Source organism: Ammospiza nelsoni, chromosome 4 (assembly GCF_027579445.1).
Source record: "Ammospiza nelsoni isolate bAmmNel1 chromosome 4, bAmmNel1.pri, whole genome shotgun sequence".
Classification (NCBI taxonomy): Eukaryota; Metazoa; Chordata; class Aves; order Passeriformes; family Passerellidae; genus Ammospiza; species Ammospiza nelsoni.
Window position 1 is genome coordinate 29473771 of NC_080636.1, and position 20987 is coordinate 29494757.

At 34.8% G+C, this 20987-nt stretch overlaps 1 protein-coding gene across 1 annotated transcript in view; it reads left to right on the plus strand.

Annotated features, from left to right (window-relative positions):
• TUSC3 (tumor suppressor candidate 3) overlaps positions 1 to 20987 on the plus strand; it is a 105159-nt gene that overhangs the window by 72251 nt on the left and 11921 nt on the right. The window contains exon 7 of the mRNA XM_059470462.1: positions 10147 to 10210. Coding sequence (XP_059326445.1) covers positions 10147 to 10210 — 64 coding nt within the window. The remainder of the gene's footprint in view (positions 1 to 10146; positions 10211 to 20987) is intronic.

Sequence of the window (20987 nt, forward strand, 5' to 3'; positions counted from 1 at the left end):
CTGGAGTACTTGCTAAGGATAATACAGCAAATAGGTCTGAGGTTTTGTGTCATAACATAAAATTTTTAGTTACCGGTGTTTATGTTATATTCAGTGATTGCCTGCCATCATAAACAAAGATATCATCACAAATGTGATAGTTGCTGAAGTACAAGATTCATAATGGCATGCACTTCCTTTGAAAAAAATGTTCTCACTCTTTATTCTAATAATTAGGAATCATCTCCTAGTGCATTAAGCAATGCCTTTAAATAAGTGACTCTTATACCTGCTTTCATAAAGCATAGATTCAAAGAGTTTGTTACTGTGAAATAAATTCCTATTTGTCAGGTGTGCCTGCTCTCAAACTTTACATTCTAAACATGGAGTGATTCTTGTATTCTCAATTTGTTCTACTAAAGTCTTCATTTTACTCAGTTGCTATGTCATGTCAGCAGTACTTCTTCCAATTTGCTACCTAGACCTAATATACCATATAAAAATTGCTCTGGGCAACACTGAACACTTTTTTTATAATAACTCAGCTGCACAATTCTGATTAGCATAGGCTTATTCTAGGATACTAATAGAAATTTTAAAATCAGCTGCAGCAAATTTATTAGGAATTTGGTTTTGACCCTTTTTTTAGGTATTCAGTTCTATTTTGATTTTTTTTACAGTCATGCTAAGCCTGTATTTTTCCTTAGTTCTTTTCTCCAAGTGACTGCTTCTTTGTGATCTTAAGTGTTAATTAGCAAAAACAAAGAGCAAATGAGAGAGGTTGTACTGGGATGAAGATAACAAGATGTTAACATCCAATTATTGAGGGATGCCTCTACAAGAATTAGGGTGCAAAAGATATCATATGCCAAAGTCAATAGTAGGGATTTTATTTACCAGTAAAATGGGAGGTAGAGAGATTAGAAAGAAATTGAAAAGAGAGCAGAGCAAGAGAGAGGCCAGGAATTGGAGTTAACTCCTTTAAGGCAGTCCAAAAGGGGAAGATTGACAAGGAGTCCTACCTATTCTGTAACTCGATACATTACTGGTAATAATGTACCTTCAACAAGGCTGCTTGTGCTTATGAAGTTTTTATACAAAATACAAAATGTTCCCGTATAAAATGTTTTCATGGAAGCACATCTTTATGTTTACTCTGTTCTTCAGGACATAGAGTACAACTCCGTGTAATTTAATCCTGACACAAAACAGAAATTGTGACTTTATTATTGGTGAGGTCATAAAGGAAATTATTATCCTTTTTATGTTTAGTTGTATTATCCCAGCTTGCTATTTCTTTCTTTTGAATTTCCTCCTTCTGGTCTAGGAAGGCGTACTCAACCATTTTATATGTAACATTTTCTTTTGTCAAGATTATTTAGTTCACTTGTTAGTGTCTCTGGAAAATTTAGTCAAACCATGATAAATGTAAAACTTTCTGAGAAAGACCTGGGAAGCCTAATACATTTTCCTTGATTCCAAATATAAATTCTTGTACCAATTCCAAGGCTAAATTTGGTTGAGACAAAATTATACATCCATAAGATAAATGTAAAAGCTTTTCCTCACACCATTTTTTTCAGTAAAAAGACAACGTTAGCAAAAATCAAACTAATAATAGATAAAATGTGCAGTCCTGCTGATATTTTTTGTGCAGATAAAATGTGCAGTCCTGCTAATTTTTTTTTCCAAACATGGTGCTTGTGATGAAAACACAGATCACAATCACATTAATAAACTGAAAATTCAGGCAGTTATAGTGGCAACTGAAAGTTTCATCCATTCATCACAGCTCAATTTAATCTCTTAGCAGGTTCCTATGTAAAGAAAAATGACAATTGGTCTACTATAGACATTTTATTAAAAAAAGGAACAGTCCATCGATTATGATAAGGTTCCTGTTACCACAAAAGTAATCAAAAAGTTAAAAGGGCCTAAATGAAAGTGGCTTTTGCATCATCTTGGCTGTTTTCTGTGTGCTTTCTCATGTAAATTGCGAGAATTGGCAGTTCCCCCACTTCAAACTGGTTCAGTGAGGGTGTTCTGGCTTTATTCCTGGAATAGGACAAAACCACAAGTCTCAGAGGGGTTTGTCCCGATAGATTATCCTTCAGTGTTTCAAGCTGTTTAACTGCCTGAACTTGATATCTCTCAAGGTGGAGTTATAACTTTTATTTCATTAAATGCTTGCTGCACTGCTGGTGATGCATCTCCCATCTTTTCTTGTCATGTTCCGCATCATTGGCACTAGAATTAGGAGAATGTGAAGTCACCCCAGGTAGCTGTATTGTGCCTGTTAGGTTTCCTCTCTTTGGTATTGAAGCTGTTAGTGGTGCCAAAGCAGCTATAACTTCATTCATTCATTTTGTGCTGCAGCAGAAATACAGCAGTATGATACACCAGCAGTTCTTGAATTAGGGAGTGCAGGTGCCACACGGAACAAGTGCACTTCAGTCACTGCATTGCTTTTAGGGTTAAGATGAGAAGACTTGTGCTGCTTGCCCAGGAGCCACAAACTAACCTCAGCAGTTTGACAGATAACACTTGCTTCATTTACTCCTGTGATTTTAACACTTTGCCATCCATATCGTACACCCAGCTTCTCAGCACCCCACTGCATTCGTGCTGTGCTCCCATATCTATTAGAAATGGTATTAATTGCTGACAAGACCCAGCTGGAATCCGAATGTATGGCTTGCATTGATAGGATTCCACTTGCTGGATTTCAGTCCCACCTGATTTATAGCCACGCTTTGATATCTCTGTAGCTGTATACAGCACTATTTTAGTAACATTTTGCTGACCCTGACAATCATCTGTGGTTTCAATTGTAGTTAAGGGTTGTAATGTTACTTCCTTATCACCAGATGTCAATGTAAATGTTTTGGTTTTTATCAGAACAAGACTCTTTCACAGTGTCCCAACTTCTCCGCTGTTGTTAATTGGATTGTAGCTTTGAAGTAATTTGGCATTGACGCCTGCTCTTGCTTTTGCTACAGAGTAAACTTCTTTTTGTTTCTGTTTTTCACAGCCCTTTGATTTCAGCATACTTTGCAACTAGTGTCATAGTAGTCTGTCCATCTTCATTTCTGCTTGCAGCACTTCAGTATTTAAGTGAAAATACCTTCTATGCCTCACAGCTTGAAATCCAATTCAAACAACACTTCAAAATTTCAAAAGAGAAAATATTGCAGTTCCTGACTCGGAAATTAAAAACATCTTTTGAGTCATAAATACTATGAAAAGGTATATGGAGTTATGCTGAAGGCTTTATCCAAAACGGCTGTAATTTCTTTGTCAAAAGAAAATATTACTACAGACCTAGGAGAACAGAAACTTAAAGATACAATTTTTTTTTCACTAGTCTTAGATTCTAAACCATAATTTAGATAACACGAACGACATGAGCTTAGCTGAATGGCTCTTTCAGCTCTTCCATCTGTATAGTTTGTAAGGAAACCTTCTGTTCTACTGTACTGTAGCTCTCTTTCCTGTTTTGCCATGACCTGTCTTTGTCAGAACACCAATTTTGTGAAGATCATCACACTTCCATGCTTAGAAATAGATAGATATATGGCAGAATCTAGGTGCATACTTTGTCTTTAATTTTCTTTTTCTTTTGAGACTAATGAGATTTATCCCAGATTGTGCTCAGCATCAGAGGGCAAAAAGAGATATTTGTGAAGTCAGAAAATAGTTGTTATTACAAATACATTTGTATTTTTAGAGAAAGGACCAAGGAGGTCATTCTTTCCCTGTACTTGGCACTGGTGAGGCCACACCTTGAGTGCCGTGTCCAGTTCTGGCCCCTCAGTTTGGGAAGGATGTTGAGACACTGGAGAACGTCCAGAGGAGGCAACGAGACTGGTGAGGGGCTGGGAACACAAACCCTGTGAGGAACGACTGAGGGAGCTGGAGTTGTGCCTCCTGAAGAAAAGGAACTCAGAGGTGACTTTATGACTCTCCTGAAAAGTAGAGATAAGTCTCCTTATCACTTCCTGAAGGGTGGTTCTAGTCAGGTGGGGGTTCACTCTTTCTCCAGGCAGCACTGACTGAACCAGAGTACACAGACTTCAGCTGCACCAAGAGAAATATAATTTGGATATTAGGAAAAAGCTTTTTACAGAAAGAGTGATAAAATACTGGAATTGTCTGCCTGGGGAGGTGGTGGAGTCACCATTCCTGGGTGTGTTTAAAAAGACTGGATGTGGCACTGGGTGCCATGGTTTAGTTGAGGTGTTGGGGCATGCGTTGGACTTGATGATCTTGAGGGTGTCTTCCAACTTTGTGATTCTATGAAATGCTGTTCATGAAAAACATCTCAATTTCTTTTGTTTCCTAATTAGAAGTAATGTGGTTTGGCTTCCATGTGTTATGCAAGCAGTCTATACTCCAGAACAACTGTTTACAGTTGAACTTCTATCACAGCTTTTCTTTCAGTAGAATCACTGTTTTGGTTGTCCAGCTGTAATGAAATGTGCAGTAGCATCACTTTTCTCTCAGAATTTTTTTACTATTTTTAAAGTTGATCAAAAAGTAGTCAAGTTGTTAAGTAAGGCATCACAATTGCAAAAAATCTTTTTTCCTTAGGCAAGTAGGCTAAGCTATGTCACTCAATCTTCCCCAGCCTACCAACATGCTGTTTTAGACATCGTGGAAATCTTCATCTCTGTTGAAGTCTCTGACCTATATAGTCTGTGTCATATTTCACATTTAGAGGGAAGATATTTGTTCCATCCATTTTGTAACATGGGAATTAAGGCTTTAAGGGTAGCAATGTTTTATTCCTAATGAGAGGTTTAAGTTCTGAGGTTTTTTTTAAATCCACAAAGTATGATTCTTTGAAAGCTTTCTGCATCCTTTGTTCTTTTATTATTTTGTGATGAATAAATATGGAAGAAGTCCCTCAGAAATAATTCTTGTTCAGCAGGTTATGTCAAAGCCTCTATATCTGAGCAGTGTTTGCAGTTTCTAGATTTGTGAGATAATCTCTACTAGCGGACTCCTTTGATAGTGCTCCTAGCAACCCTAAATAATGCAGTATAGGTATAAAAGCTGTATAGGAACAACCAAAGCAGCAGCATAAACCAGGGTTTGTATACTAACTTAAATTATACCAGCTACCCTTTCCAGCCTGCTAGTCTTCAAAAGTAAGGCAGCATTTCTCCACTTTTCTTCTAGGGCTGGAAAGCCAGATCATATTCTGTGCTTGGTGCCAGATGGATTTCATGGAAGGCAGCCAGCACAGGCTGTTTCAGCCAGCCAGTCCTATGAAAACTGGTTGCTGTCTCTTGTCTCAGTTTTTGGTTTGAGCAATGGTGAACACAGGAATGAGCTCAGGTCTGGAAAGTGTAACTCATATTCATTGCATTTAAAAATGAGGGAATCAAAGAGTCTGTATGAGATTGTTGTGTTTATCTGTATTACAAAGATGCTTAAAAAAACACCAACACTAAATATTTCTTTAAAAGGGTTGATTTCATCCACAGCTATTAAACCCACCCTTCAAAAGTGGCTGATATGATTTATGGTCTTGTTTAGTGAGTCTGAATACTTGCACTAACTGTTGCACCAAGGACGCAGAAAAAATAATGAACACATGGAGTTTTATTTGAGGTCCAGTTGATTTTCTAGATATCCTGCTGGAGTAAGGTGCTTGACTAAATGGACTAAAATTACGAAAAGTACATAAGTACAACATCTAATTATTCTGTCTATTCCTCACTATTTTGTATATGCTGGTGTATGCATTTCAGCTGTTTTGTTAATCCTGGTCTTGCTTGTCTCTAACTGAGCTAGATGGCATTTCATGTAGAGACATTGCTTAGAGAAATTACTTGCTAGGATTATAATACATGAAATTTTCACCAGCCTGGTGAACTGTTGGCTTATATTTGAGTTAGAAATGTTTATAAAACTAGTAATTGTTTAAAAGAAATTGTTTAGTTCAGATGGGTTATTTTCAAATTGAAATTTATTGTTTCTGTTTATTGTTAAATAAAATGAAGATTCCTAGAAAAGATACTGTCTTAAATAGCTGACTGCACATTTCTTACTGTCATATGTGGTCTTCATTTTACTAGAAATGCAAATTCATTTATTTAGGATTTCTGTTAGCAGTAAGTGATTTTAGATTTATTTTGTGTTTAATACTACATTCATTTTTGAAGCCATTAAGCATCATTTACAGATGTCCCTTTTATATCTGGTTATCTACAGATATACCAATTGCCCTACTAAATACTTGGACATTTTCCTAACTATTGAATAATGATATGTGATAAGTTTAGTCAGAGGTTTCTTTTAGTAAATTACTAGCTTCAAGATTTCTTGTCTTTCTTTAGTTTTTGAGATGGGATTAATATATTTATTTACTGAGATTCAGTGTAGTTTAAGTTCTTTAAAATAAACTCATACCCATATTATGTTCCCAGCTGGTAGCCATTCTCACACATGTGAATAACTTAGGCCCAAACCAGTATCATCTCATGGTTTTTCACATCATTCGTCCCAAGAATAGTATTTTAGGGTTGGCTGCTACAGGAGAAATAGGTCACTGGACATGTGCTATCCCCAGCAGATAATAGTATTTTCTGTGATGGAAAGAAAGCAGGAAATTAGATTAGGCTTCTACTCTGAGATTTTCACAGACCTGACTAGACCAATAACTTCAGAGCAAGTCCCCTGTTGAGTTTGTAAGTAAGTTAAAACTGATTTGCCTGTATGAACTGAACAAATACTACTACATTGGAATTAAAGAAGCATATTGGGAGTGCATGCTTCAAGTGAAGCTATGTGAAACTGTGCTGGTTTTAGAAAGCATAATATTGAAATAAGTAACTGCTGTAACAGAGTCAGAAAGCTTCAGCTTTAGAGCTGAATAAGATTTTTTTTCCTAATCTTGCTGGGTAGTTTAAGCTGCTTTTGAAGTGTTACATAGTTTGCTTAGAAGAACACCTGTCTGGTAATGAAATCATACTGTAAAACATTTATTTATGTACCTTGATGTTGGGTTTCAAAGTGTTTGCTTTACTGGATGAATCATTTGTCTTCATAAAATGTTTAAGCTTTTTCTGTACTCAAAATGAAAAGGTCTTGAAATGATATTGTGGGACAATGTTTTAGAACTTCTGCTTTTTAAACATTTAAATATTGCTGAAAGTCCTGCTGTTCCTGGACTTGGAAATTATGTAAAATCTGAATTGATAGAGAAAGTTACATAGTTATTTTTCTCTCTAAATTAAGAGAAAATAACATCTGCTTATATCTAATGCATGTTCTTGGCAAAATTGGTGGTCTTTAATTAAAATATGCCATTCTGAAGGCTCAATCATAATTAAGTAATCCATGGCTTTCTGTAATGTTCCTTTCTCTGATGAATTTCACCCTGAATGTTAATGTAGTGAAAGAAGACAGATTAATAGCGCTTATCCTAATGGTGTGGAATTCATAACTCTCTCTTTGGGGCAGTTAACTACTCTGTTGCTTCATTGCTTTCTACATATGTTAGCTTGAACTTGGCCTGTTGTCTCCTTCAGGGCACAGTCTCCATCTAGGGATTTCTTCAACATACAATCCAAATTCAGTTCATCATTTTCAAGAGTAGTTATTAGCAAAATTGTCTGCTTTTGATCAGTTTTCAGTACAGTTTTTAATTAGGTATGTGTCATATCTCGTAAACTCAGGATGAGTTATTTCTCAGTTATCCCAAATTATACTTTGTGAAGTAGCCTTGTATTTTAGGCTATGACTAAACCCATCTCAGTTTAATCAGCTCCCTTCACCCTAGTATCCTTCCTGTGCATACCAATGGAAAATAAACATCGTGATGTTTGTTTTAAGAAAGCATCTGAAATCATGTTTAATTTTGGGTAGTCCAAAATTCTTCTTGCCTTAAGAATTAGCTAATGACTTCCAGAGGCCCTATTTCTCCTTACTTTGTTTCTGGTTTATTTACACTGCTTTAACAGAAAGGAAAAAACCAGCACAGATTATACTTAAGTATATTACTGAACCATGACAACTATGACTCTTGAAGGGAAGTCACAAACATAAGCTGCATTTAGGGAAATTAAAAAAGGATATTACATTGCTGTTATCCTGGAGTATTCTGGTGTGGGATTTTATATTTATTTATGTATATATGTGTGTGTGTGTGTGTACCATCTGCAGTTCAATAACACTAAATATTTAATGAGTTTATGAATAGTAGATAAACATTTAACACAATTTTGTAAAAATATGCATGCATTGAACGATTGTTTTTCACTGTCGAAGAAAATGGCCTGGTTTAGGGATATGATTATTCCAGTTCCAAATTAAAATATTTCTTTTTTGAAATAAGACCTGATATGGGAGAATATTGGAGTTGGAAAAGGACTGGTTGTTTAAAGTGTGTTATTCAGGCTCTGGTTCCCCTGTAAGTTGTACCACCATGACATTTGCTGTTTTCTGTTGTGTGGCAGTGCTAATTGTGTGGCTGTCCAGTTTTCTGCTCAAGCTATGGTTGCCTCTCTTCCGACAGATTTTATCTTTGCATCTTACCTGTTCCTCCCTCTTGCTACCTTTAAAATAAAAGAGAAAATCTGAGTTTATTAATGAATTTATTTAAAGCACTTGCCTAAAGCATTTGCAGCCAGATAGACTTCACAGAGTTTCCAAATATTAAGTGGATTCAGTGTCAAAAAGCAGAAAACATAGCAAAACCAGAAATTGTACTTCTCAGTGTTTTAATGGTTTGCAGCTTCAAATAAAATTTCATGAGAATGTCATTCAGCAATCTTTTTATAGAAGGAAAGAAGTAGTATGAAGATAAAGAAACCTCACATGTGATCAGTTCCGCTCTTTAGTTTGAGAATTGATAAATAGGTAATCCTTCAATAGACCTTTAAAAATGTTTCTTTAAGTACATTTCTATTTTAGGTAAGTATGAGTCACAGAGAGACATGAATTTCAAAACTTGATGAGTCAGTGGCCATTGCAGTGTACAGAACTGGTGTGTGGGGGGGTACATTTGCATAAGTATGCATCAATACACATACAGTCCATTCTTCAAGTGGCCTCAAAGTATTGTCATATGCTGTAGAGAAGGACACAAAGAAAAATACCATACAGTTCTCACCATTCGCTCTTCAATAAAAGCTGCTTGCCATAATTTTTTTACATTAAATACTGTTCTTCTGTCTTCTGAAAACTTCTACTCTGTTTTTTTTTGTCTCAGAAAGTAGGTTTTAAGGTTCACTGAGGAAAAAACAAACTCTGCAATTCTTTTGTGAAGTTGTTAATATAAATTCCTCATAAGAAATGGGATGAGGTACTGTCATAAATTCAGATGACTCACAATAAGTTGTCAAATGCAAATTATTTTGGTTAATCTTCATCCCTGGAATAGTCTGTCACTTTGTGTACTTACCAAGCATTGCTCCTGTTGACCCATAGCTATAGAGGAGATGTGCCATGCTACTGTTTTGAGTATTTGGAGAAAAATGTCTCGGGGAAGCAATTTGAGGACCCTGTTGATCACACGCAGATCTATTGCTAGGTAACTTTTAAGAATAATCTACCTAAAACATTTGTAATGTTCAATGGGAGCCCATTAACAATAGTTATTTGGAAGAGAGGGCAGTAGACTGTGTTAGATTAGTATTAACATTTATTTTACAATATTTTCATTTAAATAAGATGGTTTATGCATTGGGAACTTTGATGGACACTGTACCTTACTGGAGAACAACAAAATAGACTTTGTATGAAGAAACTTCACTCAATCTGAGAAAGACTAAAGTAGAATGATTTGTTTAAGGCAGGCTTCAGTTTTCACTTTTGTAAAAACCATGCTGTGGCATGCCCTTGATTTAATCATCTGCCTTCTGAAAAATTGTATCACTTGAGCAAATAAATGCATGTTCTTTATTTTACATAGCAGCACTGTGAAAAAGAGCCCAGCATAATGCCTTCCTGTGTGAAACATTGCATTTACTCTATATATGTGTTTTGCCTAAATTTTTAATATCCCTTTTTACTAAAGCTATATAAATAAACTGTACTATTAATTTCTAGCTGTTGCTGCCTGCATTTTTCTGCAAAACAGGTTTTATTCTCACGTATCTGGTTGTGCCATTTTCAATGGATTTCTTAAAGAGGAATTTTTTCATTTTTATTTTGCAGAGTTACATACATGGAAGCAGCCAGGCTCAGTTTGTGGCAGAGTCGCATATTATTCTTCTGCTGAGTATCCTTCAAACAGTGATAAATATTAAAAAACCCAATATGAGGTGCAGTGTGCTGTTAAATAAAATTGCTCTGGCAGTGAATATCATTGAGCATTTAAGCAGGTATTCTATTTTGCCTTACTTATCATATGTTTAAATAATATTCATTGTTGTTTCTATTTACTGCCAAGTAACACTGGCATTGCTTTTCACCTATGTGCTCCTTGTTATCTCCTTTGTTAGTCTTGTGCTTGGTTACTATTCTTAATTATTTTTTTCTTTTCAGTGTTCCCTTTCCAGTGGCAAAAACTAATTTTCCTTATTTTTTAATCTTTCTCATAATAATTAAAAATTCAATGAAAAAATAATTTTATTTCTTTTTACTTACAAGAAAGGCATACAGAAATTTAGCGAGTGTGCATGAAGATGATTTGTCCTCCAATAGTCCTTGGATTTTTTTCCCCCACCTAATATAAACAGTTTACTACTGCTTCTTGCAACTAATAACTCAATCACTTTTGCTCTGACATCACCTCCTCACAGAAAGACTTTGAGACCTACATTTGCTCTTTCAGTCCTAATGGGTCAGAGAAAGTTAAGTTGGGGTTTTTGGAGTAGGGCTGGGGTTGGGTATTTTTTTTGAAAGTTTTAATAAACTGTAAGAAAAACTATTCTCTCTGGGGTTTTAAAATCCTGATTCTTTCCATCTTTCTTTACTGAATGAGAACTTTATTGCCACTAACCATTTTTAAAGTTCAGTAGTTCCATCACAAATACCTTTCTCTAAGGGGAACAAGCAAAAGAAAATAGTATTTCCCAATCTGCAGTAATAGATGGATCCCAGGTTTATGATCGTGGTACTCTTTTGTTCTCCCTCTGAAGTTATGTTGCCTTGGAACCTGCCCTTCCTTTAACTTCCCTGTCTGCCTTCATCTGTGTATCCAAAGAGAACACCCTCATTACACCTTCATTGCATTCATTTGTTTGGGATCCATTTTTCTACGTTTGAAACCTTATATGCTTCATAAATAGCTATTATTAATTTGGTTCCAAAGTTATGATCATATTTTGAAGACAAAATACAATATTTGCAATTGGACTGAAATGCTGTTTCCAGTTCTGGATCTCCCAGTACAGGAATGTTGCAGACTTAAATTGAGCTAGTCCAGCAAAGAGCCACAGAGATGATTAGGGGCTTATCCTGTGAGAAAAGGCTGAGGGAGCTGGAGCTGTTAAAACTTAAAGCAGACTCCTAGGGAGATCTCATCAATGTGCATAGATTCCTGATTGGAGGACATGAAGAGGAAGGAGACAGACTTTCTAGTAGTGCCCTTTGAGAGAACAAGAGGCAGTGGACTAAAACTGAAATCAGGGAAATCAGTCTGAAGACAAGAAGAGGCTTCTTACTCTAAGATGTGCAAGCGTGGAAGCAGGTTACCCAGAGGGGCTACAGAGCTTCCATCTGTGTAGAGTTTCCAGCTGAAAACTACCAAGTCAAAACTCAGTGATTATTACTTTTGATGCTTCATTTTTTGAAAAGTACACAGAGACAGATATTGCATTTCATATGAAAAGTTTCTTGTTTATTAGATAGAGTATGCATCTTACTGGTACCATCTTTATGCTTTCCTTTGTAGAGCTGCAATTTAATATTTCACAGTTTTCTGCTTTTCGTGAACTGCCACAATTTAAACAAATCTGTTATCTAAACCAAACCCATTGACTGCTTGAGAAAATAGGCCCCCAAACCAGAGAATATTAAAAATAAAAATTGATTTGATGACATACTTTCTCTGACTCAGGCATGAAAGTGATATTTTTTGTTGGCAGATACTGTCTTTAAACCAGGAAGTTGGCTGGCTACATTAATGCTGCTGTCTGAAAGAATCCTTTCAGTGATGTTGTTCGTTGTCACTTGCAGAAAGAATTCTCTGAGGTTTCATTTCATGGCTCAATATTGTTGAAATGAGTTTTTGGTCACACACAAATTTCTCAATGAAATCTTTCACACGAAATCTTGACAGAGTTTAACAGTTGCTCATGAAAAATAATATTCCTTTATTTTTTCAGTGTTGTTAGTAATTTTGAGCTGCTCAATTGCTCCTTCATTATTTTTTTTAAATGTTGTTATAAAATGTGGGAAATAGAAAAAAATATGCAAGATTAATCGTATCCTCTAAAAGATGCATTGTATTTTAAACCAGGACATTACTATTCTGGCAATGTACATGTTTCATTTGGTTGCGTCTTTTTACTTTGTGGTAGTGAGCTTGTCACTTCTTGCTAGATGTTGAAATGCAATGTTTTATTGCTCTATAAAGTGAATTTTTAATACCTCAGATGAAAAAATATGAGTTTCCTTTGCATTTCTGTATTTTGTTTTAAATAGCGATCCTACCCCATCTGCTAGTTGATTTCTGTATAAAGATCTGGTTTTCCATGCTTCAGCTACATAATTGGGACTTGGGTAAGAAGTACTTGTGAAGATTTCAGATACAGTTTAAGTCTTTTTATAAGGCAAAATTAAATTCAGTAAAATCTATAAAATTTACTGATTACATACCAGGTATATGTACACGTACAATGTACTCACCTAGGACTGGTAATAGGGGTGAATTTCATTGGCACTAGGGGTGGGCTGACCCTGGCCGGACAGGGGCCTGCCAAAGCCACTCAGTCACTCCTCAGCTGGTCAGGGGAGAGAAAATGTAGCAAAAGGTTCATGGGTCAAGATAAGGACAGGGAGAGACTCAAGGAAATTAATTGAAGTTACTACCAGTCAAATCAGAGAAGGGTAATGAGAAACAAAACCAGATCTTAAAATGACTTTCCCTCCACACCTCCCTTCCTCCTAAGGTTAACTTTACTCCTGATTTGTCGACTTGGTCTCCCACAGTGGTGCAAAGGGATTGAGAATGGAAGTTGTGTCCGGTTCATCACAATTGTCTCTGCCTCTCTTTCTTCCTCAGGATGAGGACTCATCACACTCTTCCCTTGCTTCCTCCAATGGGAGAAAGTTCTTCATGGGCTTAATGAACTACATGTCTTTATGAACATGTAGCAGAGAACAGTGAAAAGACATGGCTGGATATCTGAGGATCATTAAGGTTGGAAAAGACCTCTAAGGTATCATGGTGCTTATATTACACACTTCTGTGACTTCCAGGCTATTACTTCGAGCAATCTGTGTTATGCTGACAAGATGACTCTGACTCAGTTTTGTTCTTTGGCTCCCTTTTCTCTTGTATTGGAGAGTTAACTTCAGGACATAATTATGGAAATCATAAAAGTCTTGATTGAAAGGGATCTTGGAAGACTACATACTGCAGTCTTCCTTTTAATGAAAGATTATCACTAACACTGGAGCTTGGCTTTCTTGGTGTTGTCAGGAGCAATTTTTTCAAAACTTCAGGGATGGAGATCACGTAATCTCTCTGGGCAGTTTCAGCTGTGAAGCTGTTTTTCATCCAGTCTGAACCTTCCCACCTACAGTTCATGGTGCATTCTGGTATGAATTACAATCTTGTCTGACATAACATTTGGCTTCCCTTTGGATTTCTTTTGCCAGCCTTATAGAATTGGTGGAAGAGCTTTAGTGAAGCTTTCATTAAAAAATGAAGAGAACACTCTATGGAATAAAAGTATGTGATCCTTTATGTTTTAGCTTTTTATTGCCTAGGAATAAAACAAAAGCCAAGTTTTGCTTTTATTCATGCCACATTATACATCATTGTTCACCATAAATTGACAGTTTAAAAAAAATTTTAAAAAGAAAATATTTCTATCATTATTTCCAGAAAAAAAAAGTAATATGGAAAAAGAGTTAGGTATAAATTTAATTTGAGATTATATCCATAAAAATATGCTGGTCTTTTCTATCTGCTTTCAGTTTTCTTTGAAATTGGCCAATTTTTACATCCTCCCCAGAAACAAGAAATCCTTGTGATTATATGCAATTGAGAAGTTTTATGTAATATGTATCCCCACATCATCTTGATAATCAGTGCTTCAAGCAACTAGACTCAATTCACACACGTAATGCTTTGGAAGGGGTTGTAGAATTATTTCTGTATAGAGACTTTCTGATGAAGTAGAAAATTTATCAAAAAGTCATTACATAAATAGAAGTATAACTGCTGTAGAATAAATATGGCAGATGCCACAAAGAAAACTTTAAGAGCATGGAATAGATTTTTTCAAAGTGAATTTTGTTTTGATAAATTTTATAAAAGCAGTGATGTATATGGAGCTGTGAACATGCTAGGCATTGTGCAGTCTGTTATTCAGGGTTTTGCTCTTGAAGAGTTTGCGTATCTGTAAGGACCCTAGGACTACACAGTTTACAGAGAGCAGTAACTTAGTTCACAGTCACAGTCCTGGTAAGGCAGTGTAATTGTGTGCTCAATATCCAGTTCTACCATGCAAAAACAGCACATATCTAAACAGATTCTGATTCAGCAATAAAGTTTATCATCTTCTCAAGTTATCATTAGTTTGCATCCACATGTATTAGTGCAGCAATTACTTTTAAGAACATAGAGAAAAATTGTGCAAAACAAAATAAACAAACGGAATAAATTATTCAGGCATATTTTGAGCCAGATTGACTATAAAGAATGTTATAGATTCTAGTAATCAATTAATAAATTCTTAGTTCTTTTTAATCCTTTTTTGAATTAATTATGGGATAATATTCTATAGAAATGAATTTTCAGTGTAAACTTCATGTAGTATGCAGAATTTATTCCTTTAGGATTTTTTTTGCCTAATATTTGCACAATAAATATATTGTGTAACTTTAGTATATAAGTCATGGGAAGCAGTCCATTCTCTCTCTTTTTTCCTCTTCTATTTGGAGCTTTATAGAGTTCACCAAAGATACTTCTTTTTTCTTATTTCCAAGTTGAAAAATTCTCTTTCCCCATGCAGAAGATGTTCCAGGCTTGTGGTGTCTATTCTTGCAGCCCTCTTCTGACAGAAATTGGGTCATAGATAAGAGGAGTGAGCAGAAATGATTGGGTACTAATAAAATTTTTTTAAATGCTGAGTAGGTTGACATTCTTGGAGAGACAAGAAAGAGAAACTAAAGACAAGGGTATTGAAGTACTGTTGCTAGAGTTATTAAGAAGACATAAAGGCAAAAGAGAGATAACTTTGGAATGAAGAGCTGTCATTGCCTAAGAGAAATGACATGCAGTAGACTGCCCAATCAGTATTACTCTTGTAATTAACTAGAGTTGAATACAGATAGTGGATATGGCTGTTATATCCAAAAAGGCATTGAATGTGCAGCTGTAAATATTGCTCTGGGTGTCAAGATACAGCAAGAAAGATAAGGAGTAATAATTTTTGATAAGTTGTGTTGAAGTTAAAAGATTTCTTAAATTCTTTTATTCCTCCTTTTTGTAGACACCATTCAGTATTTCTAATGAATTTTCATCAAGTTTTTATGTCATTCCCCAGAGAAATAAAACTGTTTTGAATGTAATATGTCATAGTTTTTTCCCCTTTTGTAGTACAGTGGATCCCTACTTTAATGAGTAAATTTAAAAGTAAATATTTTAATTATCAAAAGAGTTTCAGTTATTAAAAAATTTCCTTATTTACTTATATAACATATTTATATACTATAGCTCCTATACAAGAGATATATTAACCAAAACCCATTATTATAGGAATTTGCAGTTATGATTAACCTGGTATGTTTTCTCGTTATTACTATTAAACTTTGCATTGATGCTGATTAAATACATGCACCTAAGTAAAAATGGAAATATTTTTTCAGTTTCCTAATTTGAATTCCCAAGGCAAAGTTTAATGGGACACCTGTGTAGGTGGATATGAGATACTGATTGAAAGGGAAAAGGACAAAGCTTTTTGGTAGCATTAAAATGACACCTATTATGAAAGAGACAATATTTCCTGTCCTACAGAGAGAATTTAAATTAAGTGTATTAAGTGCCTCTGTGGTGTGAGGAAACTTTTCCATAAGATGAATGTAAAGAGATGACTTTCTGTATATCAGAGTCACTGAGCATAAGAATCTGAAATTTTGAGTTATAAGTTAGTAGAACAATATTCACTTAGCTCTCAGCAGTAAGATTCTGTCACTTTTGCATCAACATGCACAACTAGTTGTGTGTTCCTCAGAGATTATATGGTAAAGTGAATAAGGATGGTAAATAAAGCAGTGAGACAAGATTATTGTATTCTTGATCTTAAGGATAAAAAAGAAAGAAGACCACGGTGGATAAAGTTAGGACTAAAACCAAAACATTATAGCATATTTAAGCATGCTTCCTAATTAACTTTGGAAATCAACATCCAAAGCAGCAGAACATCCTGTACATTTTCTGTTATTTAATTGCATTAGCTGCCAGTACTGCTTGTTAACCTTGTAACTTATTCTGATTCTTCTGGAAGCTGTCTGATTCCTCCTAAATGGAGTGAAGCATAAGGAGATGATAGCTAGAAAAATCAAGACAGTTTTATGTTAACAAAGTCTCCTACTGCTCGCAGCGCAACACTTGGCCTTAAAGCAATTCATAATATGACCCTTTAGAAAAGACATTAAGGATCCTTAAATGGGAGAGAGATATGCAGAGATCTTAAATTTACAGTTGGGCATTTTTAACACAACATGAAGCATAATTCATAATCTTTCATCAGCTAATGGCAGTACTCTGGAATTGGTGAACTACCTTCACATATGGTGTGTGTCGTCTGTATGAATTTACCAACTCTGAATTTCAGTGATTTTCAACAGTTTTCAGTTTCTGGTTAAAATTTTCCAATGCAAGTGCAGACCTCTGCAAAGCTGATCTAGCTGTCAGCTCCTCTGGCAATTGGCCCATTTTTATTTGCCTTTCACAAACAGCTGACTACTAGTCCACACAACAAGAGGCATTCACTGACCATGGGCTGAAGACATTTTTAAGGGTTTGTTTAGGCTTCAGTTAATTATTTTAGTGGTTAAGAAACATATTAGCTTGATAAAAGATGCAGAAAACTAGTCCAAAGTTTAATGTTTTACTTTTTGGATCCACAGATATCTTTTACTAAATGGAGTAGTCCTCAAGTGCATTCAGCTAAGAAATAAATTATATTGCCTAGATCCTAGCAATGTTGGAGAGTAAAACAACAGCCTAGACTCACACTGATGATGACTTATAGTAAGGAAAAAAAATTGTGATATTCTCAAAAATATTTATAGGTTTTTAGAGAAAGCAAGAGAGACTGTGCCTGTGTGCAATAATCAAGTGTGTGCTAACAAACAGATGAGACATCATAGGTCTAGTGTTTGAAATAAAGTGCTTGAAAATAAGGTAGATAAGGTAGTTTGTAATAGTGTTAGAATACTGAGAGAAAATTATATAGCCTCATCAATACTTAAAAATAGGTCAAATGAAGTTTGTTTTAGGAAATGTGTCTGCGTTTAAAAGTTAAATTAAACTGTTAAGAAATTCCCTCATTTATTTGTTTCTCTGGTATGCTTAACATGAATGAAAGTAAAGTACTGTTATACATCTACGTGTTCTAGAGGTGTTTATACTTTTGTGATTTGCATATTTATTTGAAATACATATTTGAAAATTTAACTAAATGGTTTAGAAAATATAACTAAAGCTAGAAAAAGATATTATGGGGCAAACCACACTATAGAAATTTGCAAGAGGGACAGGAAGTTTCATTAGATGTAATCTATTCAACCAAAAAGGTCATAAATAATAAATATAAAAATCATTTCCCCAATGTTAGTTTTAGCTGATCCTAAATGTGAATAATTAGGATGTAAATCAGGCTGAAAAACTCTGAATGTTTGGTTAGTGATTTAACACAAAATTAATCAGGTATCTCTATGCTCCATTTTGCAGCTGAATTAAAACAGATTCCAGAGTCTTTTTCTTCTTCTGATGCTGTTATATGGCCTTTCCATTCTCAGATGTCTAAAAGCACCACAAGAGCAATGGTTCTTTCAGACTGTCTGTGGATTAGAGTGACAGTTTCATAAATTGAAGCTGAAATTAATCAAATTAATAATAAAGTTCTTCACTATAGGACATTCTATATTAGTGTGAAACCTATTCTCTGCTCTGTTAAAATGATGAAAAAGCATGAAAAAGGAAAGTGGTATAGTATAGTTGGAATTACAATGGTAGAAATGCAAACTTTGAGCTACTTCACTGTTGTAACATGCATATTTCAAGGAGCTGAGTAGAATTCTGTGAGTGCCAAGACTTCTGGGATACTTCCTAAAATTATTGAAGAACCATTCAGTTAAGCTGAAGCCAGAAGGTTTTAAACAGCAAGAATGTTTAGTGTTGTTGTTAGTATCATTACTACTGGATTTCAGGCCATTAAAAAATACTTAAATAGAGCTTGACTGTGTATTCATCCATAATCCATATTCAGAAAATTTTTAGACTGTTCTCCACTTTTTCAACTTCTGATTTAGAAATCATCCTTCTTAAGTGAGATGAAACATAGGGAAGTTGGCATCTCTAACACAGAAGTTTAAGTCTCAGTAAGAAAAAGTAAATATCTCTATCAGCATAATATGCCCTCTTGTAAGGGGCGAGCGAAGAATTTCTCATGTTCTAATCATCACTCCCAGCAAAAAGCAAAGCAAACAAAAAATAAAATCAAAAGAAAAAAAAAAGAAAATTGAACAAAAGGAAAAAAGAGAGAGAAGACAAAACCTCTGTAGATATTTCTGTTGATCGTATTACTCCTTGAAAAAAAGTATGTGCTTTTATTTGTTCCATGTCTGCTAAATTGAACCATCAATTTTTAAAGATTGAATGATAATCTATCCCCATTTTAGGTAACAGTAAACTGAGCACAGGCTCAAGTGGATGAATATTTTGTTCTCTAGTTTTTCTTGCTCATGTGTTATTAAGCAACTGCATGATCTGCATTTTAAAAGGTACTTGTTTCTTTCTATGTTTGTAATGCTAATGCCAGATTTTGCACCCTTGGCAAAAAAACAACTGAATATGAATGAGACCACCAAACTTTTTTCACAAAAGTAACAAAATGCTAGTCAGGCTATTTTCTCTCTTTCTTTCATTCCTCACTTACTGCTAATTACAAATAAATTTGTGATATAAAGATATAAATTATGTATTACAATCATAAACTTTGGAATGATCAGGTTTTCTTCCTTTTGGGCATTCTGTGATTAAATTTTCTATTAAAGTATGTTAATAATAATAAGTATCCAAAATTTACTAACAATTAGTTTTATTTTGTAGGATATCTATAATTTTGATTTTATTGATCCAGTATTTTTTGTTTTGTTTTGTTTTGGATTTAGTGGTCTGTTTTTTTCCCTATTTCTGATAACTCATATTGACTTTTTCAGGGCTCAATATTTTATTCTGTTACTACTGACCATTTTCTGTGTAAGCTTATAAATTGTGATTATTACTGCCTTTTTCATCGTGCTTTAAATCTGTTGTTCTTTCTCTATCAAAATTCAAAACCTTTTCAAAAACCCTATGTAAATAATATGTTTTCAATTTTTATGAAAACCTATCAGCTGGGAAAAGGAAAAGCAGAAGTTTCATATGTAAAAGTGTAATAATTTGGGAAGGTATATAACAGGATTTACACAAAAAATATCAATAGAGGAATAAATTCATAAGAAACATTTGCTTTCTATGGCTTATCTGAGTGCCACATTCCCCTCATCTTTTCAAAATAGTTTCATAATGCATAGTGAGGCAGATAAAGAGGAATTGGAAAATAAGTACATCTTTTGATGCATCTTACATTCTGCACTATTAGAGAATTGTGATACTGTAAAAGATTATTTTCAGAGCTGGGACTGCTGCTTTGTGTTGTATAATATCAAGGATTGTGAAGGCATAAGATAGAATGTTAGAAATGAGTGAAAAATAGTAACAAGCTATATATTCTCTGTATCAAAATGACAACTCAGGTTGAATTTTTATTTTAGCAACAGAGAGCTGAGGCAAGTAGCGTGCACAGTGTTATAGTGTGGCTGTGAAGCTGATGTCATTGAAGGTAAAAGGCAGCCAATGAGGCTGAAAGCTCAGCAATGTTGATTAAGGTTAGAAAGCAACAACTGAAGCAAAAATAGTGACAGCGTTAGGGAAGCTTTAGGGGTAATGATGTGAAGCTCCAAAAGAGAGGGGAAGAATTCCCCAGCACAATTCATGTGGTTACAGATCTATAGTTCTCAGTTGCAGAGCAAACAACTTACTTTGGTGAGATTGTTGTTGCTGATGATAAGAAAAGTGAATCAAACTCATGGTCTGCTAAGAAAATAAGAACTTTGTTACAGAAGAGAGGTCTCCCAAATGGCTTTTTAGTGTGTGGTTGGTTGGTTTGTTTCTCAGAAGCAGTCAGGTAAGAGAAATAGCAAAGAACCACACTATGTACTGGTACTGCATGAGATAATCAAGGAAAAAAATAAAAACCACAAAAACATTTACAATGCATTTCAAAACCTTTGCAAAAAGTAGCACTTTCCCAAGAGGACCTGGTGAGTTACCTTTACATCTTGGGACTATGAGTTTTTTTTCCCTTGACTGTTAAACTCAGGAGAAAAACACTACTAAAATCTAAGTGAGGAATTGATAAAATAAAGTTATTAGGTAATGCTGCCTTAGGGGCTTTTCTTTAATAGGGTAGAAATACATATGGAATATTTTTTCTCAGCCCTTTTTGTGACAACTGCCTCAATTAATTAATCTTTATGGTTTTGTAACATTGAAAAATGAAGAACTGAATTATTCTCATTACATTCTCCCCAATTCTTTTTCCCTACGG